Here is a 26,710-nt window from a genome sequence, read left to right as displayed (position 1 = left end):
GTTCTTAACCCATTAAAGATGGAATGCCGTGATTCTTTCCACCCCTAAAACACCATCATCAGGTACTATGATTATACTAGGAGAAACTGTACAGGAAGTGTTAAAATTATGTTTTTATGTGGCCACACCCATGAGTTCATTAAGTATGCCTGGTTTTCAGGTGGTGGTGATCCACTTGAACTTGAACCCACAGCTGTTGTATGATAAAGAGGGTGGGGTTATGGGAGGGGATGATATTGTGATGTCACTAACGCTGTGTATTTCGATTGGGCCTTTTGAGTCAAATGCTTTCAGCTTTCAAGAAGAAACCAAAAATACACAGGGAAGACATATTTAAATATTCTAACCACACCTACGTACATACGAAACAGAAAAAGTACAAAAATCACAGCAGTCCATCTGTAAGACCTGAGGCCCATTCTACAAATGCCTTCTGAACCACTATAAAAGAAAATAGCAGATGAGCAAATATTAGATGATTGACACAGGGGTGAAAAATGGGTTACAAAATCGTGGGATAAAAAATATAAAAGAAAAAAATAGCAGATGTGCGGCATGAAGTCGACTCGCTGTGAGCTTGTACATCTGCTATTTTTGAATAGCCATAAATCTAAAATGACACAGACGCTTTCCTGGTTTGAATGGGTTTAAAAGTGGGTTCCTTGAGTTCGTTACAGGACTGCGTAGTCACTTTCACTCAGAGTGTACAGAATAGATGTACACGTTATTGGGGTCCTTCAAATGAAACGTTTGAGAACCACTTGATGTTCACCTGAGGCTGAGGATATATCATGGCAGTGACTAGAGTCTGACGATGCCACATATTTAGGTCCAGAGAGTCGGAATGTTTTGTAAACGCACGCGCACACACACGCACGGGTCGCATGCATGCACGCTCATGTTGTGAGCTTGTAGATGGGCTATTTCCTATTCGTGAAAAAATCTGTACATTGCCGTACATCAGGGGTTTTCAACTGATTTTGACCCAGGGACCACCATCCTGACCAGACTAAGAACCTGGGGACTACCACGATTGTGTTGGGGGTGGGTCCACTTGACACAATAGTGGTGGGGGTTCATGCACCATCCCATGGGTTAAGAATGATTCGTGTTTTTCTTCCTTGTTACTCACTAAGTAATCACAGGCTACATTCATGAGCTGGACAAAACAAATCTATAGTTTTCAAAGGCACAACATGTTTGTTGGATACAGCCACATTTGAATGCATCAACTATTTAAGTATATAGTAGCGAATAAAAGTAAATCACAGTTGTGGGGAACCCACTGGATTTATATCGGCCACATGACGTCTTTAACATTAAAGTCTCTAAACAAGCATTAAAGTCCATAGACTTTGCTGTCTCCAAACAAACATTAAAGTCCATAGACTTCACAAACAATGTAATATCCTCAAAGTCCACAGACAATTTACGTCACTCATAAGTGCTCCAAACAAACATTGATAATCATGTAGATGTGGCTGCCATATGACATAATCTTCAAAAAGCCATGCATTGGAGGGGCTAAAAAAAGGAATAGATTACTTATTTTAACAAAAAAAAATATATATATATGTGATTTTCTGAATGCATGGACAGGGACCACCTGCAATACCATTGGTTGAAACTCCATAGGGGGAGGGGACTCCACACATCTGTCTGTGGAGTTAATTGAGAGGCCAGTTTCACAACTGTTGCAAATCAATCATGGGGGCAACAGAAACTATAAGCCAATCCACGATCAATGACAAGTCACAAATTGCAAAGCAGTTGATAGATATTCACAGAGAGAGAGAGAGAGAGAGAGATCAGATCTACATAGAGACATTCTTTACTCAGCCACCGCTGTCACAACATCTCACAACGAACCTCAGCAACCACACCACACAGTCTTCAATTGAAAATTAACATTTGAAATTGATGGCTGTTATAAAGCCCAAAACCTGTTTCATTGCCACCCAGTCATTGGGCCCAAAATGGCAGTAATAATAGTACACCCCCTTGAATCACACGAGTATACACAGCACAGAGCACACAACACAGGGCTCAGCAGCAAAGAAGCAAATATCAGACCCGTCTGAACTGAGTGGTGCTGTACATTACTTGTACGTGTGCGCTAGGCTGCGCAACAGTGACACTTGGTGGTGAAAAAACGGTATTTCCGTGCTTAGACGTATACAGACACAGAGACAGACATACATGCACATACACACATTGCTGCATATAGGAGTAGCTAGCTAGCGCCACTCAAAAATACAAAAAACAAAGTTCCTACCTTGAGCTGTCTTCTACTTGAGTCATCAGTGCAAGCGATGCCAGGGTCAAACTTTGGAACCCATGGATAGAGAGATAGAGCTTCCGGCTCTCTCTCTAGTTCATGATGAGCCCTCCAGTGGCGTCTCCAGTCATCTCTATCCTCCATACATCTGGTTAGCCATGGCCAGTATTCTCCTGTCTACCATCTTCTCACTCAGCCTTGGATGTTAGTACAGCTGCAGTGGTCACTGATTTAGGGCAGGCTCTAGGGTCCAGCATTCACAGCATGTCACAGGAGAATGGACTCTGGGCTGAGAAGAAGCTGAGCCTGGGGCTCATCATCGCCCTGGCTTGTGTGGACGAGAGACACCATAAGCAAGGTAGAAAGAAAGTGAGCTGACCAGGAGCCACATAATGTAGTGTACACTGTATCCTTTCTCACTAGCAACAGCAGACAAACATACACAGCCTGTATAGCCTACCTATGCTGCATCCTCCCCAGTTACAACATATACAACCTAGCACTGCTATAGCTGCATATAGCCTATTATATCCTGTCACAACATATTACACAGCCTAGTATATACGTAGGTGTATGTAATTTATATAGGCCTATGTGATATGTTAGGTTTATATCGGATAAATAATACATTTTAGGAAAGAGTCTGTGGGGACTTGACATGCCTGCACTGGGGTATGCCTTGAAATAAATCGAGATAGAAATCTAGATGTGCAATTCAGGTTGTAACACTTGGTTCAATGTCACTTTCAATTAAACCATCATTGGTAAACAGTTAGGAATTAAGTTTCATACAAGGATTTGGTGCTGTGACACCCCAAACAAAACATTGTGTCTGTATAATATAGGACCCATGCACACAGCAGTACAGCACTTCTAGCACCTTTTTTTCCCTTTCATCCTCCCACTCTCTCACTCGCACGTTAATGCTTATTATAGTGACGAGATAAAGTACTAAAAGTAGACCTTTAAAGCATTTACCATTACTTATACGAGTGTGCACACTGCACACTATGCATATCAAGGTCACAGAGGACAGAAGAATCGATTGCCAATTGCTATATAGCGTCAGAAAAAGTAAAAACGTCAGAGCTCTCACAGAGTAACTCACCTGCAGAATAAAAACAAAACGCCCAAGGCAAGCAGTTTGTTATGAAAGATGAATTAACTTCTCTTTCAAAAGCAGTTTTCACTTCCTAAACAACCCAGACACTTCCACTCAACTTCCACGAGGTGTAAGTGACATTGTTTATTTCAGTTTTTTAGCTAACAAACATATTAAGGAACTTGCATGTGTCCGTCTGTGTTTGCAGCAGGTGTGTGCTGTGTGTGGAGGAGGGAGGAGCGTCACGTGGCTACCGGAGGATGCGTGCTTAGCTTGAAGCCTGCACTCAGTACCACCTGTTTATAATTAATGCAGGAGGCAGCAGGAGGTTGCTTTACTGATAACGAGTGCTTCCAAACTCTGAGGCCTCATTCACATGTATCAAACACAATCAAACAAATATTTTGTTTTAGTTTTTTTTAGGCCATCACAATGCTTTTCCAATGGGAGTCACATGGTTTGACCAAACATTTGTGTTTAATTGCTGATTGCATGGCGTTCTCCCCCCCCCCCTCCCCCCATCAAACAAATGTTTGGTCAAACCATGTGACTCCCATTGGAAAAGCATTGTGGTGGCCTAAAAAAATAAAAAAAAATACCAAACATTATTATTATTATTATAATAATCATCTGCAAGGAATTTCTTGACAGGAAGTAGCTCATAACATGTCTATGATTTTTATGAAACAAACACTTTGCTTTCCGCTCAGAGCCGGTGTCTCTTTTCCTGGTTTTTAGACAGCTGGTGGTTGGAAATGAAGCTCCACCCACGCGGCTGAATGCTGCGACGGCCAGATTCCTGGAAGGAAACGCTTGCCCCCGCGGCCGTGTTCGAGCTTCATTTTCCATCCACCAGAGCTGTCTAAAAATCCGGAAGAGACGCTGGCTCTGAGCGGAAAACCGCCACGCCTAGACACCCAAGTCTGGAAAGGGCTTAGAGTTATACCAAAAACGGCCGATCTTTCAGTGAACAGCCATCATCAACTGGGGCCTGTTTCATGAAACTTGGATTAACTAATCCAGGATATAAACCAAAACCAGGTTTGTTAAATCCTGGTCTGTACAGCCTGGTTTATTCCATTCCACTAAAGCCAAGCAAGGCTTAGAATGGGCGGATTTAGCAAGCCAGGATCACAAAGCCTCCCTGGCTGAATAGACCGATTCAGAAACGGGTCTCATGGTCGCAGGCAACGTATTTCCTGTAGGCGGAGACAACATATCTGCGGTTTCCCCGCACCTCCTTCTACTACAGTGAATGGAAAAGTGACTGATGTTAGTCTGCCTCATGAGACGTTACTCTTTTACCTGCTTTTTACTAACACCAACATTACAAAGATGCCCAGAACATTGGGATGAACCTGTGTAGTTTATGGCTGCTCCAACAGTAGTGGCAACATAAAAAAAGAAAAAAAAACAGAATGTCAAAATATCTACCTCGGTGGCTGAGACCAGAGCCATATAGTAATGGTTGAGACAAAGCAGTGAAAGGTCCTGAAAGATACACAACTTACCCAATCTTTCTGTTTTAGGAACACAAGGCTGCTGTACTTTATACCTCATACTAAGCATTAAAGTATGAGGTATAAAGTACAGCAGCCTTATGTTCCTAAAACGGAAAGACTTTGTATATAGGGCTTAAATTAGTCCTTTAATGGCAATGTGTACCAATATGATGTTTTAATGCAGACCAATAAAAATAAGGCAACAAACTCATAATTGAATAAGTGTGGAAAAAATCATTGGTTTGTGATCAGATTGACTGCTTGCCTTAAGACATCAGGATTAGGTTAAACCTGGCTGTTAGCCTGGTCCGGAGCAGGCCAAGTACACAGCAATAGTTTCCATGGCAACTAGTGTGGCATTCCTTTCGTGAAACCGAATCAAGCCTCAACATATGCAGGTTAACTGGCTAAATTAATCTGGCATGAAACCGGTTAATCGCTGATCCAGGATATGTTAAATCCTGCTTTAACCTCTAATCAGAGTTTCGTGAAACAGGCTCCTGGTAGAGAGAGAATGGAAGCTGAACATGTTGTCCTGTCTGGACGTTTATTTATAAAGTTTCATCCCAAACTCCAGTGGGTACAAGGAAACGACGAAGCTGTGATTCACCATGGTCAGTGTAATTCCATATATACCCACCATAATAGACCCAGTCCCAGACATAGACAGCTGGTCTAAGAGTGCTCCTTGCCGATCCGACAGAGTCAACGTTTTGCTCGAAATAGGGCTGCCAATGATACTCTCCTTTGCAAGGATTCTTTTACAGTCCTCCAATCGACATGGTCTCTTGAAAGTTTGATCTTTTTCATTTCAATGCTGATTTTATTTAGTTTTTATTTGTTTTTTTTAACAGAAACACAAAAATAATGGGTTGAGTTCAAAATGGGACACAGTAAAATAGTCTGTTCATATATAGTGGTTACCTTGTCCCATTGTAAAGCCTCAACCAGCTCTATTCATTCCCACAAAGTCCCTGAAGTCCAACCTTAAGTCATTTAAAAAATGACAAAGAAGACACCCCCCCCCCCATATCCACCTCCGAATCACTTTGCGTGGTCGTGTGTCCATTCCTCCCAACATGGCCTCCTCCTCTGTTCACGTCCTCAATCCTTCAGCTCATCCCATTGAAATACAGAGAAAGAGGGGAATTATGGATAAGTGCATGTCTCTCTGTCTTCCTTGTCCCCAGTTCATTTCCCCCGTCTAAACCATCATTACTCATGTTTAGGGAGTAGGCGGGGGTCATTTCTTTGATGTTTTTTTTCTGGGTAAATTCACTATGAAGCGTGTACGTGATGGGGCTAACAGAGTGGCGCAGTGGGGTTTTGTTGATAAGGAGAGGGATGTGGGTGGAGAGGCAGGGCTAGAGGCCGACAGACTGCAGGACCCGTCTCTCGCTGTCATTCAGGTGACCCGAGAACATGCTGTAACATGGCTGCTGTGCGAACTGCGTCAGGAAGTCTGTAAGGTAGGGCTGGATGAAGACAAACAATACAGGTTCAGTACTCTGTTCATGAGAAAAACAATACCAGGTACAAACTACCCCACTCAGACCAGAAGGGTAATCGACAAATCACAAGTTTGCGCTGTTCACGACAATGTATTTAAAAAGAATCACACCCGTGTGAAGTGAGGGGCGCTCTTATCATCATATCATATCATACCTCTTCTCATTCTTGCCAATCACAATTTGGGTCCTCATTTTTCCATCTTCACTTTTCTCTTCAATATGTAGTTTGCTCAGCCAATCACATCATCGCTATGGGGTGATCAGCCAATCACAAGCCAATGTTTTTACACAAACCCGGAAAGCTGGGCATAGGATTTCTGCTAAGCAGCCGGTAAGACTTATTCAAGCGACTTTTTAATTCTAAAATCTAAAAGGATCAAAATGTAATATTATTTATAAACTTAAATAGCAGACCTACAAGCTCGTAGCACAGCACTTGGTGCCGGGCTATGAGCTTGTAGATCTTCTATTTTTCAATAGCTTAAAGTGTAACATAAGGCTTAAAACACCTTGGTGGGTTCCTGCCCAGAATGGGTTAATAACGTGAATAGACTGTTGTACCTGTAGGTCGATCTGGTATATGGGGTCCTTCAACGCATCCGGGTCGTCGTCCTCGTCGTCCTCGTAGAAGTCATCGTCTGCGAGATACAACGACAAAGCTTGATTATGCGATGAAATATGTTTTTATGTGATTTTATGCGATGAAATTGCACGAAGTTGGGAAATATGCGGAAAGTTGCAAAAATATGCGGAAACATTTTGAAATGCGAAATATGCAAAAAGTTGTGCAATATGCAGGGTTGTAGCTTATATGATTTTATGCTGTGAAAAATGCAGGAAGTTGTGAAACATGTGGGAAATTTGCGCGATTATGCGCTCTTTTTGAAAAACATTTAGCCCTGCACAATCTGCGCCATTTGGCTGATCATGCAGTAAATTCGCATTTTCCTGGAGGGTCTAATTCACAACATTTGGAAGGTAAGAAAAGCCCAAGAGGGAATGTCAGAAGAGAGGGGAGAGATGTCGGTACCATATTTGTTGGAGGCGATGAGATCGGAGAGCAGCTGCCCCGCCAGGCCTTCATCTTCGTCATCATCGTCCTCAGCCTCCTCCTCCTCTTGCTCCTCCCACATCCCACTGGAATCTACCAGGAAGGACCACAACAGTTGGTGGTTCAAACGTTCGCTGTTACGGCTGGGCAAATAACCCAAAATATACCTAAAGTGTTTACCAATAACCAACTTAATCTTACTCATGTAGGTTCATCAAATAATTTTTGTTTTCTTTTTATATATATATATATATATATATATATATATATATATATATACATATATTCACAAATTGACAAGTGGTGATTAACAACTTGATCATGTATTATGGTTTGTACAGTGAGTAAATAAGGCTGGGTATGTGACCGTGGGCATCTGATACACTGGCTGACAACGATTAATGTTGTGCCTTGACACATGTACGTGTGTGTGTGTGTGTGTGTGTGTGTGTGTGTGTGTGTGTGTGTGTGTGTGTGTGTGTGTGTGCAATGGTGGTGTACAGAACTTGTGAAATGTTCAGAACAAGGGACAAATGAATTGATTGACAGCATCCAAATTCTGAGGGGAACTTTAGAGAAAAATAGCAACCTATCTCTACAAGTATTAACTAAGTATTGAGGGTTTAGTTGGTTAAATGTATGAAATCCAACATGAATCCAACATTATTGGAAAAGATAAGTCAACAAACCCCAAAATATTGAATTACACAACATGATAGTGCTGTCAAACAAATCTATGAAGCTATCTATGAAATCTAAAAAAATGTTTAACATCGTTTCGTTGTAGTGAAGTCCCTGCTTCAGTTCTCTCTCCGCCAAAAGGGTCTGAGGCCTGAAAAACAGTTGAAGACCCCTGATCTACAGTATATGTGTGCTGGGGATAAGTATATATACTGTATATACTGTACCTTGACTCCAGTCTCCAGCATTGGACCTGCTGTTGTTAGCCTCCACGACAGACGATAGCTCGTTCACGATCAGTTTGAAGATTTTGACGAGTAAAGGAATGTTGGTCCACCTCTCTGGGTCTGTGGGAGGAAAATAAATAAAATAAACAGAATATTCACATTGGAAAAGTGAGCCATTCAACCTGGCATGACTATTTTGGAATATACCTGTACAACATATATATGTGGTTGATAGCTAGATGATGCTGAGATTGTCAAATTATTGACAGCGATGTTTAGAGCTAGGATGACGTGAAAGGGTTCATATCTCACTTTTGGCCGATTTGGAGCGTGTGCGGATGCCTTCGTCGGGGGTGAAGATCTCTTCTCCTTTGACCACAATGTCTTGGAGACGCTTGTCATTGCTGTTGAGACCGTGTTGGAGGAGCTTGCACAACGCTACCGTACTGCAGGGAGAGGTCAATAGAACATAGTGTGAAAGGTGCCAACAAACATATCCGTGTCACCTTAGCTTTTAACCACTTTAACCATTATTTGAAACTCTAGCTGGTGAAAAATAGCAGATATACATGCTCATAGCGAGCATTTTTAACTCAAATCTTTGCTTCTGGGGGTCCCTGGAACAAAATGTTTTGAGATGGGTGTCTGGCACTGTCGGCGAGCAAATACATACATTTGTTGGGCTCCTTGACATGATGTAGGAGTATGTTTTGAAATAATACTAATTAAAAAAAATATTAAAAAAAAAACGTACGAAACAAATTATCAAGGGGACCCAAAAAATGGGTCCCGAGGGTCTCCAAAAACTGGCAATAGTCATATAGTTACAATACGGCTCTAGAGACAGGATATGTTCCAATAGTTTTCCACTGGTCATACTCCTAAATGTATTTCCTCAAGCACCATTCTTTTTTCAGTAACGTTTAGTATTTTTTAATTTGGTTTATGTTATTCAAAATGGTACCAAAAGCAGTGTTCTGTTCTGCTGTCTGACCTGACTTTGCCCTCGTACTGTCCATAGAAGAGATGCTGTCTGCTCATCCACTCCGTCATGACAAACTCCAGAGCAGGTTTTCCGGTTGGCCCAGGAAGACTGCACAGGAACTCCAACAAGGGCTCTAGCTGGGAGTGAACCAGGTGGGCAAACACCATGATGAGGGACTGTAACAGAGAGAGTGGAATGGAAGAGAGGAAGGGAGTTAAACCATTTAGGTTCTACAAAATGTCTTCTGAATCATGGACCGGCCGCCGACCCCCATCTGAAAATATGTTATTCCACGCCCCCCAGAAGCAAAGATATGAGTTAAAAATCAGACGCCGTGATCACACACACACACACACACACAGTCACACACACACACACACACACACACACACACACACACACACACACACACACACACACACACAAGTTTCCTCCCATAAACTTAAATTGAAAAGGACGTTTAAGAGACTTTAATAGTTATGTTGCTTCAATGCTTCAGTGCCAGGCACAGTGCGTGTCACTGTCTCTAGACTCCTCGACAACTAACTCCATGCAGAGAGATAGCTCCACCTCGGCAAGTAGGTTTGTAGATCAGCTCTGTTCCCTGCGCGTCTATTAAGTGCAAGCAAAATGGCCGTGGCGGTGCGAACACGGGTGTCAACATCCTAATTTCCCACCAGCCGCGCACCTGCATGACGCTCAGCGTCTCGGCCTGCTGCATCTTGCTGAGGATGGCTCGGAGGATCTGGTCCAGCTGCTCTCCCAGCTCCGTGCCGGCCCGCGAGATGAGCGTGGACACCAGGCGGCCCACGAAGGCCGCCGTGAACTCCGACGTCCTGGGGTCCAGCAGCTGGTTGACCACCTGCATGACGTACCAGAGGCCACTGTTCCCCTGCTCGTCCCTCCACTGGCCGATCTGCTCCAGAGCCACCGACACGTACGCCCGCAGACACTCGCCGCCGTTCTGGGGACAAAGACAGACAGACAGACACACAGATACACACGTCATTCTTTTTGACTAAGACAAAAAAGACTAAGGCCTATATCTTACCGCTAAACCTATTTGCCATTTTTTTTACTATTTTGATTTTTCTTTATAAATAGTTCAAATAGCCGATCTACAAGCTCACAATGTGTCGAGGTAGATCGGCTAGTTGAACTATTTTGAAATGTTTTTCAAGATAGTAAAATATGGCAAAGACGTTTAGGGATAAAGGGTAAGACGCGCCCAAGAGAGGGCCATAAGATTTCGATATTTAGTCGACTAAGATTAAACAATTTCAGATGTATAAATAGGACCAAAACTAAATGGTGTGTTCAAGAGACATCTAAGACTAAAATTAAAACTAATAAGACAAAACAGAATTTGTTTTTGTTCTTAGAAAGACTAAGATTTTGATCAACCGGATTGGATTTAAGAGGTTATAAAATAATTGGACATAGAGGCTCCCCCTAGTGGCTTAGTTTGCTATAGTCACTAGCAAACTAGTGGCCCTACTGCATACAATTTACAATGTAGGCATTTAGCAAACGCTCTTCTTAATCCAGAGCGACCTACTCTGGATAGCGACCTACAATTGTGTCAAATTGAGTGTTAAATATGATGAATACTAATGACGCCTGTGGAAATTAACTTGGCTACGTCACTTCAGAAATGAATCATCATCCCATTTCAAGTGACAGTACAATGCAGTCACTTGTAGTTCCTTTACAATACTTCAGACTTTTCAGTGGTTGTTGTTGTTGTGATGACATTTCGGGGCGGGTTCTCTCACCTGCATAATAGTGTTATCGTCTGTGCGCAGTGTGCACTGTGCCACCACAGGGAAGGCCTGGCACACCAGCATCTCCGAGAGAGGAGCTTTGGTGTTGCGCACCACGGTGGTCAGGATGTCTATGGATGTCTGGGAAAAAGAGCAAAACACGCCATGTATCACTACAGAGCAGCAAGTGTTACGTTCATTGATGCCAACTTATATTTAACATTTTATATGTCAAACTTTCTCTCTCTACACAACAAAATAAAAGGGGAAAGGGAGTATTGCTATTTACTGGTCCCCGGGGGGGATGGCAAATTACTTTTCCTCCCAGCTGATGGCTGATGAGCACACAGTGGCAGCTGTTAAGGCTTAGGTGGCTCAGGGCGAGCTGGCAGTCGAACCTGGCATTGTAATGTAGAATTTGAAGATTCTACAGAGCAGTGACATTTATTGGAAACGAGCTATTGAAGTAAAGGCATGGGTGGTCACATAGAAAGGAGGACTTTTAACAAGAATGAAGAATCTATACAATACAGTACAGTACGTAGGCCAAAAGGGGACTTGATGGGTGGGTGATATCCCCACTGGGGTGGTGGGGGGGGTCAAAGTTTGAGAAGCAACGACTTACAGCACAGAGTCCAGAGGGGATTTTGTCTGTAGGAGCCTGCATGATGCTGACCAGGGTGGGGATGAGTCTCAGCTGCATGGGCCCCTGGCACCCCTCCACCTGGGCCAACTCCTTAAAGATGTCCTGCGCCAGAGACGCTACCACAGGGTCTAGAAAGGAAAAGAGAAAAAGGACATTTAAACCCATTTAATCTTTCTGAAAAACGTATGTTTCTATATCAGTGGTCCTCAAACTTTTTCATGTCAAGGAGGCCCAAAATTACATGTAATAACCGCAATAATTTGTGTGAAATCTTCAACTAAAATGTCATGATCGTGAAAGACAGAATGAGTTGTCAACTTTGCAAAGCGGAAGCAAAAATAAATGTTCCTGGTGTACTGCAAAGAGTAGGGCTGTCACAATTATGACATTGTAGTCGACAGGTTGTACCGAGTACTTTTTCCCACCACTGGTAATAATTGTGACTAGGCCTAGAAAAGCGAGACTCTATCCCATTTTGTGCGGTATAATTTACAGTAGCTATTGAAAAATAGCAGATCTACTGTACAAGCTCATAGTGGCGCGCTACGAGCTTGTAGGTCTGCTATTTTTTGTTAAATCATGAAAATATTTATTTCAGAAAACTGGAGGATTTAGAAGAAGATTTAATTTCGAGGTCAGGCCTAAATGGGCTATATATAACATACCGTTGTTGTATTTGAGGAAGATGGCGATGGTGAGCGGGCAGATCTTGTTCTCGGCGCTGGTGGTGAAGGCTGCGTCCACCGTGCAGACGATGCAGAGCGTCTCCATGACCAGCGTGAGCACCTCGGAGCTGAACTGCGCCGCCAGCTGCACCAGGCCCTCCAGCACCGCGGGCAGGAAGGGCTGCAGCACCTGGGTGCTCTCCGACAGCTTCAGCTGCTCACAGTACCTGGTGGTGTGGGGGAGAGAGCCACGTTTTTATACATTTTCATTTAATTTAAGTCACATTTTAGTGATTTAGTCTAGACTCTAGTGTAGTGTTCTGTTCTTTAACTATATAGAAGTGTCTATTTGTACGTCTCTAAATGTTTTGATGAATTGAACAAAGTGGACCCTGTTGCAAACAAGTGTAATGCTTAATTGGGTCGTCCACTCACAGTTAACAGTCTTTGTATTGAGTTTGTGCTTGAAATGTACTGTGATTCTGCAAACTGTTAATAAATATTTCAATCAATCAAATCAAGGTTGGAGCCTTATGCCTTTCATGCGGAAGGTTGTGGGTTCGAACCCTGCCTGGGGCCGACGTCAGCGAGGGCATGCGGTCGCAACGGGTTCCTAATCCTAACGCCAAATCAAATGGGTTCAGACCTGAGTCTCCTGAGGCGTCTGGGCATTTTTCGTCAGTTTTAGTCGACAAAATCAACACGCAAAAAAGAACAAAGGAAAAAATTGCAAAATTGCATAAAATATGCAGTCACATCTGTAATTAAAGTGTTCTATATGATGACAGCTTTACATGGCAAACAGGATAAGAAAATAAGAAAAACCATCAAACAGATCTATGTACAAGCTCAAAACGCACATCGTTCAAGCTTGTGGATCTGCTACTTTTGATGCTTTGGTGTGACGCTGTAGTATGATCAAGTAGGGCATTAATTTAGGAACAAGAATGCTGCTGTCATAACTGCTAGGTGCAACAAGCTCTTATAGCGTCCTTTTACGTTAGTTTCCGACGTTCGTTTGTTGGTTCATTCACCGTTGTGTTATAGCCTTCCTCTAGCTCCAGTTAGTTCATCATACCACTCGCTCCGCCTTGCGGCGTTCAGAGCATGGGTTTTTATGCCGTTCAGACTATGGGTTTTATGGGAAAGTCTCCCAAGGGCTTAGAGGCAGCCTAGAGGCAGCCAATCATAAAGTGTCCATTACGTTCGTCTTTATGGCCGTCAGCAGTGGTGCGTGCAAATGTAGTCCAGGCCAAAAACCGTAATATGGACATAGGATGTTTCTGTCCGACAGAGACAATATTTTGCACACATCATTTTCAACGTGTTAGCCCGTTCAAATCGGCTCCAAAGACGCCAAGGAACAGCTTTGTCCCTATGTCCCAACCTGTGTGACTCTGTCCCCGTGTCCCAATGTTTAGAGTACCAATAGGGGGTGCTGTTGCACCACTCGCTTCAGACTGGTCAGATTTTTTATTTTAGAGCTGGCTATTCAAAAATCGTTTCTTTTCTCCAAGAAGGCATTTGTAGAATTGGACTCAGGTCTTAATGGGTTTGTTTAAACGCACCCCCAGATGGCCCGGACGGCAGAGATGCGGACGGACGGCGGCTGGCTGTCGTGGAGGCCGCTGACCGTGGCCTGGAGGAACTGCTGGATGAGCTCTGGAGACATGGCCGCCGTGAAGCGACTGGCGGCCCACAAGGCCCGGCCCAGCAGGAAGGGAGACGCCGCTGGGGGGGGGAGGGGGAGATTGTGGGAGCAAGAGAGACAGAGACATTGTTAGAGCTAGTATTTAGCCTGGGGTCCACCTATGCTTTCTATGGCATAGGCAGCTCCCGGCAGGATCTGCCGGGAGAATCTAGGCACAGCTGCGCGACATGAGACTAATTAATTAGAGCGACAGAGGGAGAGAGGAGTGTGTGTGTGTGTGTGTACATTTTAATGTATTAAATGACCACTCCACTCCGCCGCTTTTAAACCTTCCTTCATATAATTGGTCCTCACTCCTTACGAATGTTCACGATAAAATGCCACAATTCTTTTCTACTCTGTCTGTGTCTCATGGGAGGGCTGTGGGCAGTTCAGAATCCAAGCTAATAGAAATTGCGGGCTTTCTAGTCTTGCAATGCGATAATGGAAGCCATCGTTCTCACGATAATAAAAATCTTGTTTTAAAATAATCTGGTTTCTGAACTGCTCACAGCCCTCCTATGAGACAGACATTGGCTGCACTGCACTGTTTCAGCCGCGTTTCGTTTGAAGTTACATTATATTGAACATTGCAAACGTGTCAAATAACTGTAGCATGTCGGGGTGTCGGGGTGAGCCCTTCCTTCCCCCTCATTTTATCATGAACATTAGTGAAGACCAATTATATGAAGATAAGTTGAAAGTTATGGAACGCCCTCACGGACCCCCCCATTGAGAAGCAGTGCTCTAAAGCGTCTGTCGAGGCCTCACCCGGCAGGTTGAGGTCAGCAAGGATGACGTTGGCCAGGAAGCCGTGCATGTCAAACTGGATGCGACCGTTCTTCACGTTCTCCGTGATGATGGTCTTCACCGAGCCCAGGGCCAGCATGCAGGCTTCATGGACCTTCCACCTGGCAAGCACAGGAGGCTGCGATCAACTCAGAACCAGTCTTCAGAAGCAATAGCAGTGCAGCGCCCAACCCAATACGGATATTACGCTTGGGAATTCAATAGTATGCATGGCCTAGACTGGTTGACACTCCGCAACATGAAGCAGACTTTTTTCTGTGTGGAAAGCCTGGTGATGTAAGCTTAGGGAGGACTGGTGATGAGATGAGAGCAGAGGTTTCTGGTGTTTAAGGTCTGTGATAAACACACATACAGTACCATACTATATACACAACTAGAGCATTATCGTTGCCGTCGAGTAGAAGCATACAGTATGGCCAAAATGGTTACATTTGAGACTGTGTTCCAATGGATATATACTTATATTTAGTCACAAGCTCTTGTTGGTTCAATATTTATAAAACCCTTACTTTAAAATGAATGAAAAATGAAAATGAATGCATATCTGCAAGCTCAAGTTCACTTGAAGAACTGGGGTTGGGGAAAGGGCCTTTCAGAGTAAAGTTTGCATCTTCTCCCCGTGTCCCCTAGGGGGAGGTATACCCTCACAAAACAATACTGGTCTATACTGCCTCCCCCTGGCCAGGAATAGGTTGGAATAATGTGTTTCTAAGCTACCTCCTACAGGAAAAACTCCCTCCTGTCAGGTGATAAGGGGCCTGCTCCCTCCTCATGCAATGAGCCCGGTACAGGGCTCTCCCCAGGTTGGCAGACGGAGAGTAGCGCCCAGGATTACAGTTTAGGCAATTGACACCGGGTGAAAAATGGGATACAAAATTGTGGGATAAAAATAGTAAAAAAAACAAAAAAAACAAAACAGTGTGACATTGTAGTATGGTGAAGTAGGGCATTCATTTACCCTCCTAAAAAAAGAAATAAAAAAACAGATGGAAATATGGAGATAGGAGGTTTGTGCCCGACAGCAACACTATTAGAGAGGAACAGAAGTGTTTAGGACCTCTCTCAGTGAGTGTGGGGTGAGTCTCTCTCACCAGTGCTCATTGCCACTGTTCTTGGCCTGCTCTGCCTCCTGCATGTGCCTGGTGGCCGCTGCTGCCAGAGCCACCGCGCTCTCGTTCTGGAACTCTGTAGCCACAGCCTGCACACACACACACGCACACACACACACACACACACACACACACACACACACATCAGAACATTATCAACACTGAGGGCACGTACGCACATCAACCAATACATGCAACACAGCGAGAGTTTGGTTAACCCATTTTGACCTGAGATCAGATTCTAAAAAGACAGTTTTCTGAAAAAGCTGTTTCTATGTCAGTCGTTCTTTTTTTTTTTAAATAGCAGACCTACAAGCTTGTAGCTTGTAGATCTGCTATTTTCAATAGCTATAGCATGACATGCTTACACCAAAAGGGGTTACCGACCAAAATGGGTTAGGAGTTGGTGGGGGCTGGGTTAGGGCTATGATTCTCAAAACCTTTTTTAATTTCAAAGACCCCCATTACTATGAGAGTGTACAAATGGAACTGTAAGGGTACTCTCTCAGAGTTAGACATTTAAGGGTACATTTGGAACCCAGACAGAGGGTCTGCGGACCCCAATAGTGGCTCTCATCTTTTTGATACAAATTACTGAATCTAACCCATCCCATAAGGGTCCATTTGGTTACATTTGTACATTTGCACAGCTTCAGACATGCAAGGGTACATTTGGTTCCTAAACTATCAATCATTTAGTTGGGGACCCCTTGCTGGAACCCCCTTGAAGACCCCCTGGGGGTCCCCGGGCTGTACTGTACTGGAAGACCCCCTGGGGGTCCCCGGGCTGTACTGTACTGGAACCCCCTTGAAGACCCCCTGGGGGTCCCCGGGCTGTACTGTATGCTCATCTCACCAGAAGAAGGTCCTGGGCGGAGATCCTGACTGAATAGGAGAACGTGTCATCGTCCTCATCCTCAACAAACTGCTGGGGGTTCGCCGTCCACACCTTAATCTGAGGAAACAGCGTCACAAACCATCAACCATGACATTTGTGATGCCTTCCTCTTCCACAATGGAGATTGGCTGCATATCCGTGGCGGTCATTTGTTCAATCGAACCTGGTCACACTTTCTTGTCGTGTTCCTTCCACGCGCTACGTCCAACCAGGGAAACTCCCCCCCTGTCAGGTGTAAAGGAGCAACTTGGACACTCAGGGCTGTATTTTGCGTGTCTTAAGTACCTGGTCTTATTCCCTAACTTGAGTAAACTAAAGACCTGGAGGCGTGATCAATGCTCTTTGGCCACTCAGAATAGCCAAATGGCGTTGATCACGCCTCCAGGTCTTTAGTTTACTCAAGTTAGGGAATAAGACCTGGTACTTAAGACACGCAAAATACAGCCCTCAGGCATGAAGGAAGCATGAGTTCAAGTCCGTTGCTCTCCCTTTGTCGCCCATATATGGGGACTAGGTTGGTGGAGGGTGTGTAGAGCCCAGGATCACATTAGATGATTGACACAGGGGTGAAAAATGGGTTACAAAATCGTGGGATAAAAAATATATATTAGAAAGCGTAGTAGGCCCAGGCGGTGGCGTAACCGTCTGGGCACCCGACTGGTAATCCAGTCGCAGTGTGCCGCAGGTTCGACTCCCGAGCCCGACACGGCCTTTACTGCATGTCATCCCCCCATCTCTCTCCCGTTTCCTGTCAGCCTACTGTCTGTCCCTTCAAAAAACCAATAAAAGGCGTAAGCCGCAAAAAATATCTACAAAAAAAACAACATAGTTGTTCACACTAGCAGCAAAAAAACAACATGATGAAAGTTGTGTTCAATGGAGGCCAGCGACATGAAGCTACAAACTGTACAAAGTGACACACAGCTGAGCTTGCCTTAATGTTTTTTTTTGGGGTGGGGGGAATTATTTTTGAGGGTTTAATATTTGTTTTTAGTTCAATGTAACACAAACATTAAATGCCATTAACAATAAAGAGAATTTAATGTTTGTGTTTGCATTTTTTTTTTCATCACCATTAGATCACCTAATCAACATGATTTAGACTTTAATATATTAGCGCCCCTCACTTCACACAGGTGTGATTTGTTTCATAGTGATGATTAAGGTGTGCCACTGGCCAATGCTCACACACACAAATTGAACACAACCAGCAGTTATCTCCTACCTGGTCCTCAGTGATCTGCATGTAGAGGATGATGTAGTAGATGAGTTCAGGCAGGGCTTTCTTCACTGTGCTCTTGAACTTGTTGTTTTCAAGTAGTGTGTGAACAAACTCAAAGATGCTAAACACCAGATTCTCAAAGCCCAACACCTCACCTGCAAAATAAAAAAAAGAGGTTGAAGCAGAAAAATGCATGCATTTAGATTGCATCTTGATCATCTCTACAGTATAGAGATCTTGATCATCTCTACAGTATAGAGATCTTGATCATCTCTACAGTATAGAGATCTTGATCATCTCTACAGTATAGAGATCTTGATCATCTCTACAGTATAGAGATCTTCTCGAGCACAAAGCAGGTAGAAAGACATGCAGTTGATGACGTGAACTGTGCTCACCATCCGAGTCTACAGGGTCGTCCACTTCCTCTGTGTAGTTGACTTCTGTCCTCACATAAGTGGCCACTTGGTTAAGGAATACCTGCTCCAGAAAGTTCTTAATTTGGGATCTTTGGGCCCTTCATCAACGCTAAACCCCTTATCCCTAAGCTTCTTTGCCTTTTCTTTTTACTATTTTACTATTTGAAAGACATTACATTTGTTCAACTAGCCGATCTACATCAGCAAGTTGTGAGCTTGTAGATCGGCTATTTGAACATTTCAAAAATGTTTTTCAAAATAGCAAAAAAGGCAAAGACGTTTAGGGATAAGGGGTTTAGCACTGACAAAAATAGGGCTCTTTGTATTTGAATAATAACATTGATGCCACCTATTAAGTAATATGCCATGGGACAGTGCTAGCTTGTATATATTTAACATCATGAAGGATATAAAGATGCACTCTCAGTGAGAGTGTTCCACACAATGGGTAGTATCTGTTGCATAGAAGACACCATGGGTTTGGGGAAGTTCTTCACCAAAGCGGTCACCGCCTGGGATCAGGACAAAAAAAGATTGCTGTGTAAATGTATAAGCATGCAGAAATAGCTGATCTACAAGCAGACATTGTGAGCCATTTATACTAATTTTGGAAGGTAACAAAAATGAACACACTGTATGAACAACGAACGTTTCTTTTAGCGATTCCAATGTTTATGTGGTTCGGCTAAAGATCAGTCAGATAGTCATCATTATGTAGAAGAATGGTGAAGACGCCACCGGGCTAACCTTGAGGACCTCCATCTTCAGGCCGCTGTCTGACGAGGCTCCATCGGGCATCTGCAGGGCCTGCACGAATGCTGCTGTGAACTGCTGTACTACTGGGAAGATCAAGGCTTTAGCTGCACCCTGGACACACAAGTCAACACGTGTAGAGTTAAAACCATGGACACACAACAATGACAATACGTCCTGTAGCATTACATTACAGGACAATCAGGGGGATTATCCTGTAATGATCCGCTATACAATTACAATACTGGTGGTGGTTCTCAAACTTTGGATTTTTAAAGGAGCGCCATAACTCTCTGAGTGAGTGTGCACAAATGGTTGCATTTGTGGTTTCAGATTAGTAAAAAACGTTGGCAGTGGCCGCAGACTGTTCAAGAGAAACTCCGGCAGTTAATGACTGTTAAGTAAAGAACTGGAATCATAGCCGTGAGGTGCTGCGTTGGTCAGCAAAGGCAATACATTTAATGATGTCCTATAGTGTGTGAAGTAGCATCATTTGAGAAGAGAATCTCTTACAATTAGCCATATGTTTTGTGTGTGTGTGTGTGTGTGTGTGTGTGTGTGTGTGTGTGTGTGTGTGTGTGTGTGTGTGTGTGTGTGTGTGTGTGATCTGTGATGCGACCAGTTTTTCGACCACAGGCATCTTGGTTGGTTGGTTGGACGGTGTCACGGTAGTCTAAAGTGATGAGTAAACATACCCAAGAGGATGACTCACCTTTTCCAGTTCTTCAATGGCACAGATGAGGTTGGCACACGTGGTGAAGATCTCCACTGCTCTGGAGCGGGTACGTATACTGTAGACCTACAGCGGTTTCACCAGGAGCAGCATTATTATCAGTGGTGGAAAAAAGTACTCAAATGTTTTACTTAAGTAAAACGATCAATACTGCAATATAAAAACAGTCTGTTACAAGTAAAAGTCCGGAATTCAAAATGTACTTGAGTAAAAGTACAAAGGTATTGGCAACAATATGTACCAAAAGTAAAAGTACTCATTATGCAAAATATCCCATTTAAAGTTTTCAAATATTTTGAAAATAGCAGACCTACAAGCTCACAATGAATGCGTCAGTGAGCTTGTAGATCGGCTATTGGCCGAAATGTATATAAGACCGAAGTGGTTAATGTATTCTTTGTAATTGTAATAATAATCAATCAATACAAACTAGTAACTAAAGAATACTAATAAAGAGTAAAAGCACAATATTTTCATCTGAGATGTAGTGGAGAAAAAGTATTGGAAATTGGAAATAATCAAGTAAAGTAGGAGTAAAGTACTCCTCAAAAGTGTACTTAAGTACAGTCCTAAGCAAAAATGTACTTAGTTACTTTACACCACTGATAATTATGACACCTCAGTCAGGGTTAACACTGACAGAAAAAGGGGTGGGTGTTCACGTACCTCAGCCATAGTGAAGATCTTGTACATCTCAGGTAGAATCACAGGGGCCACCAGTGGCATCTGTGTGTCTGCCACCTCCCGTGTGAACTCTGGACACAGATAAGACACAACGGGAGGATTGAGTGCTAAAAGAACTTGAGGCAGCCAAAAGGCAACAAACTAACCTTTAAGCTCAACAGCCAGCCGCTGAGACAAGGGTCACAGTGTCTTTCAGCAAGCCAAATCACCTCAGTGTGACAGTATCACTGAAACGGTGTTCAGCGGAGTACGACCAATGCCAGATGTCTGCCGTATGATGACGTACCTGATTTTGGGGGGGTCCTGGACATTTTGACCAATACTTTGTCAAAAAGTAAATTTAGCAGTAAAGTAAAGCACCTTAACCAACCCACAAATAATTTAACTTTAATTATATAAGGCCTAACAAAACAATACTTTGGTTTCCGGTGGCCGACCGACTATTAAATATGCGTGACCCAGATGATTTTATTGGCATTTGGTGAAAATAAATAGTCAGAATCCGACTATTTAGTCAGAATTCTCTTTGGTGAGACCACCTGATCACGCAAAGTCAAAATAACGTTTTCTTTCATCTAAAATATCACGTGCACACATGTTTTGGATTGCATCATCGCGAGGAGACGCACAACACAACACAGCATGGACCTGTGTACCGTGTCTGTCGTCTGCCCGTGCAAAGCACCGCCACAAATAATTTGATTGAATACAAAATCAATTGCAGACATAATTAAGGTGAAACAGTGCCAGTGTCTGTTTTTGTCCGCAGAAGGGAGACACGACACAACGGAAATAAAATAAATTCCTTGCTACCCATCCTTCCCACGAAAAAAAATATATATATATAAAATAAATTCCCTACCTACTCAGGCCAAAACTTACAGCCAATCGGAAGTATTTCTTGTTAGGCCTAATGAACAAACAACATCTGACAAAGTAAATAAAACGGAACTTATGCCCCATCAAAAAACATTCTGAGATAGCCGATCTTCAAGCTCAGTGCGTAGCATTGTGTTGTGAACATAAAAATAAAATAAGTTTACGCTTAAACTTTTCATCTATATATAGTAATGACATGAATGTCTCGTTCCAGTGAACACAAGGCTCTGAATGTGTAGTTCCAGTGAACACAAGGCTCTGAATGTGTAGTTCCAGTGAACACAAGACTCTGAATGTCTCGTTCCAGTGGACACAAGGCTCTGAATTATCTCTGCTGTGTGCTGGACATGCTTGTCACGTCTCCCTGCATACACACACGGTACCTGTGAGGACCCTCATGGCTCCGTGCACGGCGTTCACGTCTCCGCTGACCAGCATGTCCATCAGCAGGGTGAAGAGCTGCGGCCAGGCCTCGGGCCAGTCCCAGTGGGCGATGGCTGACACGGCATACGCCACGCTGGAACGCACCTTACTGATAGCCTCCCTCAGACCACCCGGAAGCAGCTCCCTGATGGCAGCTTTAGCCTGAGTTCAAAATGATTGCTTTAATTAGAGTTGTTTCCGATACCGATGCCGATACTGGTATCGGTTACTCGGGCCGATACCACCCTCAAGTACTCGGAACCGGCCCAGATACTTTGAGCAGAGTACCAAAACATCCAATTGACACTAGGGCTGAACGAATGCAACGGGAGCCAGTCTGACCCAACACTGCAGCAAATGGCCAAAAACAGCCGATCTACAAGAATAAATGACAACTGACAGTGACAAGTATCAGAGATCTTTAAACTATTTTCAGAAATGGTATAATATATTTTTCCGTTTGGTAGATCTTGTTGAGCTGGTCATTTTGAAAGTAGCTCTCAAATCAAAAAACTTTGGGCACCCTTGGTTTAACCCATTAATCCAGCCAAGGGCTAGTATACTCGACACTCGTCTTTTCAAATAGGCCAGGATGAGTATACTCGTGCTATAATGTTTTATATTCATGGGTTAATACTGGTTGCAACTTGGCAGGCTGTTCTCTTACCCGATCGGTGGTTTCTGGAGGCCTGAACTTCTCTGACTGGGAACACCAATGGGTCTCCACATACTGCTTCAGGATGACAGACGCCAACTGCACACACAAACAAAGCAGCAAACACATCTGCTGTCAACTGACAGGAACAGAGTGGTGAGCAACATACAGCAACATACAGTTGAGTAGTGCCAGAGACAAACTAAAAAAGTATGTCAAAAATATGGCAAAGCTTACAATTGAAGTCTAAATATAGAGCAGGTGCTTGCACAAAAACACATTTCATTTCACCCACTGTTTTACACCTGTAAACATGTGATGTGACAATAAAGTTGATTCTGAGGAGCGCTTCTTCCGTCAACTATTCAAATAATTCAAGTGTATGGGGGGGTCTTAAATCATTATCCTTATATACCGTAGGCTATGTGGGTGTTACATACATGTGGGACTCATGTATGTAATTGGGTACTGGGAATAGTACTGAGTCAGCTCTCAGCCTCAGATCCTGTGTGTGTGTGTGTGTGTGTGTGTGTGTGTGTGTGTGTGTGTGTGTGTGTGTGTGTGTGTGAAGAGTGGGTCTGAATGATTTTGATTGAAAAGTTTTTAACACAAATAGTTCCAATGGCATCTAAATGTACACATGGGCTTGTAAATATATGCTTATCGGTACTGTGAGGATGAGAGAGTAGTTGGTACTCCAAGGAGTACCTGGGCCAAAGAGTTTTGAGAACCTGTGATAGAGTCCAGTTTGACTATTGTGTGTAGGGGAAATAAACATAACTGTGTAAAATCTATTCCCTGTTGAGGTCGAGACATCAAACCCCCTCCCTCTCTTTACCTGACGGATAGCAAGAGCCCCCTGTGGATCCACTGTCAGTTCAGCCAGGTGAACACCAAACTCTACAACACAAACACAACATAGTTATCACTCAGCCCATGCTGAATATGACTAAAGCACTCATGGTAGTATACTATGCAAGATACATATTGTATCTTTTGTATGTATTTAAGTGAATACTCAGACATATGGTTGTTAGACAAATGGACAGTTAGTATTGCATCATAACTGTCTTGCTTGAAATGCTATATTAAGAATGGTGAAACATTATGATACCTATGATATCTGGACATGTCACAATGACCAGCCAATGACACTTGTCTACAATTCAAATAGAAATGAGAGAACAGACTGGGCCCATTAGGACTGTAACATGACTTGTGAGGAGGGATGCAGGATGCTCAAACAGAAACGCCTCCTGATTGGCCGGTTAAGATCTGACTCCGTCTGCATGATAGGAAAGGTAACAATGGCGACGTATTGCTAAGAATAACTGGTTTGTGTGAAGTTTCTTGTGCAACATGGTGTGATTGAAGGAAGCTGGCTAGGCAGACCAGCTGAACCACAGTGCATCTGCATGGCTAGGAGCTGGCAGGACCACGCCTATCAACGTGGGGGTGTTAAACTGTAAGGAGCATGCCGTGCCACCCATCATAAAACAAGAAGCTACATATGCAGTATATGCATGCAATGTGTATGGGTGCCCTTTGGGTGCCATTCCGCAAGCCGTGGGCCTTGTTGCATCCCCCATTTAAGAAAGATGATGGCCACTGTTTGACAACACAATCAATTTCTTTCACCTTTTTCAAGGTTGCTAGGTCAATACCCATTACCCAATCAAGCTACAGGCGTTTCCTCTTCTACAGCACGGCTCTATGCAACAACAGCTCTACTATGTGATGAGCTTGGCTCTCAAAGCAAGTCACAAACTTTGCTTAACAACATTATCCCTGCCATCCCAATTTGGGAATGTCATTATAGGCAAAAACAGCCGATCTACAAGCTCACAATGCTACGCGTTGAGCTTTTCGAATAGCTCAAGTGGTTATTTCGGGCCCTGGGCTGGGGGGAGTTTTTGGGTTGAAATCTACACAGGCTGATACTACACTGTATATACAGGGTACATATAAAAGCTAGCCAGGGAGGCAGACAGGAGGGATGAATACACAGTGAGGTACCGAATTATCTACCTTATCATTGTGCCATCTCTTTCTCTCAGGGTTTAACTGAGAGTGACATCAGGGGACCAGTGACAATGTGAGTGCTGACAACTCTAGCTCTCTTAGAAAGAGGCCAGCGTATGGGTCAGTCTAGCTGCGACACTGTAGTCCAACTAGACAGACAGACCGCTTATTATTCAGTCTTTTACCAATGGCAGGAGGAATGCAGGAAGAATGGACAATGAAATTAGGCACCATGTATGCATGTATAGACATATAGTATTATTATATCAATATATTTCCGATACTGTAGTGTTTGAACAACAATGTTTTGGTTAGCCGCAAGCAACTCTTAGATGCTATTTTCAATATGGCATCTAGAGTTGCAATAAAAACCCTTGACAGTTTTGGTTTCATAAAATCCACCAGTTTTGGTTTCATAAAATCCACGCCCAGGCAGCAGGGCGTTGCGTTATTGAAAACGAGCACTTCCAAACTCCAACACTTATAATAATGAATAATAAACCTGCACAGGATTTATTGAGAGAGAGTAGCTACGTAAGTACGTAGGATGTTTATGAAACAAAAACTTGGGCAGATACAAAGAGGATAATCCAAGCTTTTCATACCGATAGAATGACGGTGAGTTTAACTTCATTTTAATACAATCAGATTGGACTTTTCTGATTGGATGTACTGTATGGGCTGTCAAGAGTTGGTATTTCAACTCTAAATGCCAGATAATTTATAATAGCATCCAAGAGTTGCTTGCAGCTAGTTGTGTGGGTCCTACACTATGCAGGCCATCAGTCACTCACTCATCATTGTCCATACTATTATATGTCAAGGATGGCATTCAGCCATCATGATACTTGAAGTTTGTGCATATGATATACAACACATTACACAAGCCGCAGCAGTTTCATTTTCAACAAGCGTGGGTAGACAACAAATTACATATATGAACCAAACAAGAAACAGCAAAAACGTATAATAATCTTGGACAATTTGCTGTCAGTGATGCTGTTGTCAGCCCGACACCGGCTGCTGCTAGGCGGGATTCGCGGGAGAATCACCCAGGAAACATCTTAGCGGGAATAGAGTGTCATTCCATCTATCAATGGTCACCATGGAAACCATAGGGTCGGCGTTACTCCAATTAAAAAATTACTATAGACTAATTATACTGTTATTATTATCGTAGCCTGGCCCTCTACATACAACTCAATGTATCTTGGACTTTATAAGTTCAGCTGACCATGAGTGTTCACTGTTGGATGGCTAGGCTACCTGGCTTGTGTTGAGTTGACTAATAATAAAATAACTGCTGTCAGTCATCGGGCCACCGGGGTCTCAGTCCCCGTGCATCTCACACATTGCCTAGCTATCGGGGGTGTACATTCCGGCCCGATGTACATCATCAAAGCAATTTAAAACATGACCCACAACTCAACTCAACATTATAGAACTTGGCAGTGAGAGATGATGGGGGTGGGGTGGGGGTCTTTCTACTAGCTAAAGTTAGCCCGACACTAACAACTCGTGGAGATGTGGCCTGTGTGTAGCGGTATAGGAAATCCAACTTATTAACGCTGGATAGCAACGATCAAATAAACGTTTCTTGTCACCACTGTGTGTGCATATGGCTTTTGCTTGTTCAAACTGGCCCGTGTCAACTGTCAAGAGTACTGTGTCGGTGTCCCAGGCAGCCTGTAGATCTCTTACTTCAGCAGCTAACCAGAGCTAGCATAGATCACCATGATCACCAACACCACTCACCCTCTGTCACTTCCAGCACTTTGATCTGCTCCTCCGCTGCAGCGCGCACTTCTTGCACCGGGGACAAGATCGCCGTCAGGGTCTCGATCAGAGCCTCTTTCAGTCCTTGTTGAACCGGGCCGGCTGGCCGAGCCCCAGCCGCACTCATGCCTGCCATGTTGTGTCAGCTCAGCACAGCACTCTGGGTGGGTAGCCCGCTTCAGACTCGAGCACACACAGTCCAGGCAGCGCCGGGGAGCGGAGCAGA

At 43.6% G+C, this 26,710-nt stretch overlaps 1 protein-coding gene across 1 annotated transcript; it reads right to left on the bottom strand.

The window, feature by feature from the left end:
- Window positions 1–3,966: 3,966 nt before the first annotated feature.
- Window positions 3,967–26,710, bottom strand: LOC308324297 (importin-9). The gene is made up of 24 exons (XM_080776305.1): window positions 26,464–26,710; window positions 23,525–23,586; window positions 22,699–22,785; window positions 21,992–22,193; window positions 20,712–20,800; window positions 20,025–20,111; window positions 19,307–19,426; window positions 18,971–19,071; window positions 18,539–18,597; window positions 18,144–18,295; window positions 16,877–16,975; window positions 16,003–16,109; window positions 14,873–15,012; window positions 13,980–14,142; window positions 12,412–12,638; window positions 11,726–11,874; window positions 11,113–11,241; window positions 10,026–10,301; window positions 9,347–9,513; window positions 8,665–8,798; window positions 8,353–8,472; window positions 7,424–7,537; window positions 6,955–7,031; window positions 3,967–6,357 (listed from the first exon to the last, which is right to left on the bottom strand). Exons 1-24 carry the CDS (start codon window positions 26,618–26,620, stop codon window positions 6,247–6,249), a joined length of 3,129 nt encoding a protein of 1,042 aa, XP_080632431.1. The 5' UTR covers window positions 26,621–26,710; the 3' UTR covers window positions 3,967–6,246.

This window comes from Protomyctophum bolini (genome assembly GCF_963924005.1).
Source record: "Protomyctophum bolini genome assembly, chromosome: 2".
NCBI lineage: Eukaryota > Metazoa > Chordata > Actinopteri > Myctophiformes > Myctophidae > Protomyctophum > Protomyctophum bolini.
Note: the sequence above shows the minus strand (reverse complement) of the source record. Positions and strands in the feature narration are given on the sequence as shown.

Bases quoted from the DNA above. Each gene is read 5' to 3' on its own strand.
- LOC308324297 (XM_080776305.1), bottom strand. From the start codon at position 26,620: ATGGCAGGCATGAGTGCGGCTGGGGCTCGGCCAGCCGGCCCGGTTCAA. The intron at 23,587-26,463 runs GTGAGTGGTGTT...TTTGTGTTGTAG, and splicing joins AGTGCTGGAAGTGACAGAGG to AGTTTGGTGTTCACCTGGCT. The intron at 22,786-23,524 runs GTAAAGAGAGGG...TTGTGTGTGCAG, and splicing joins GGGCTCTTGCTATCCGTCAG to TTGGCGTCTGTCATCCTGAA.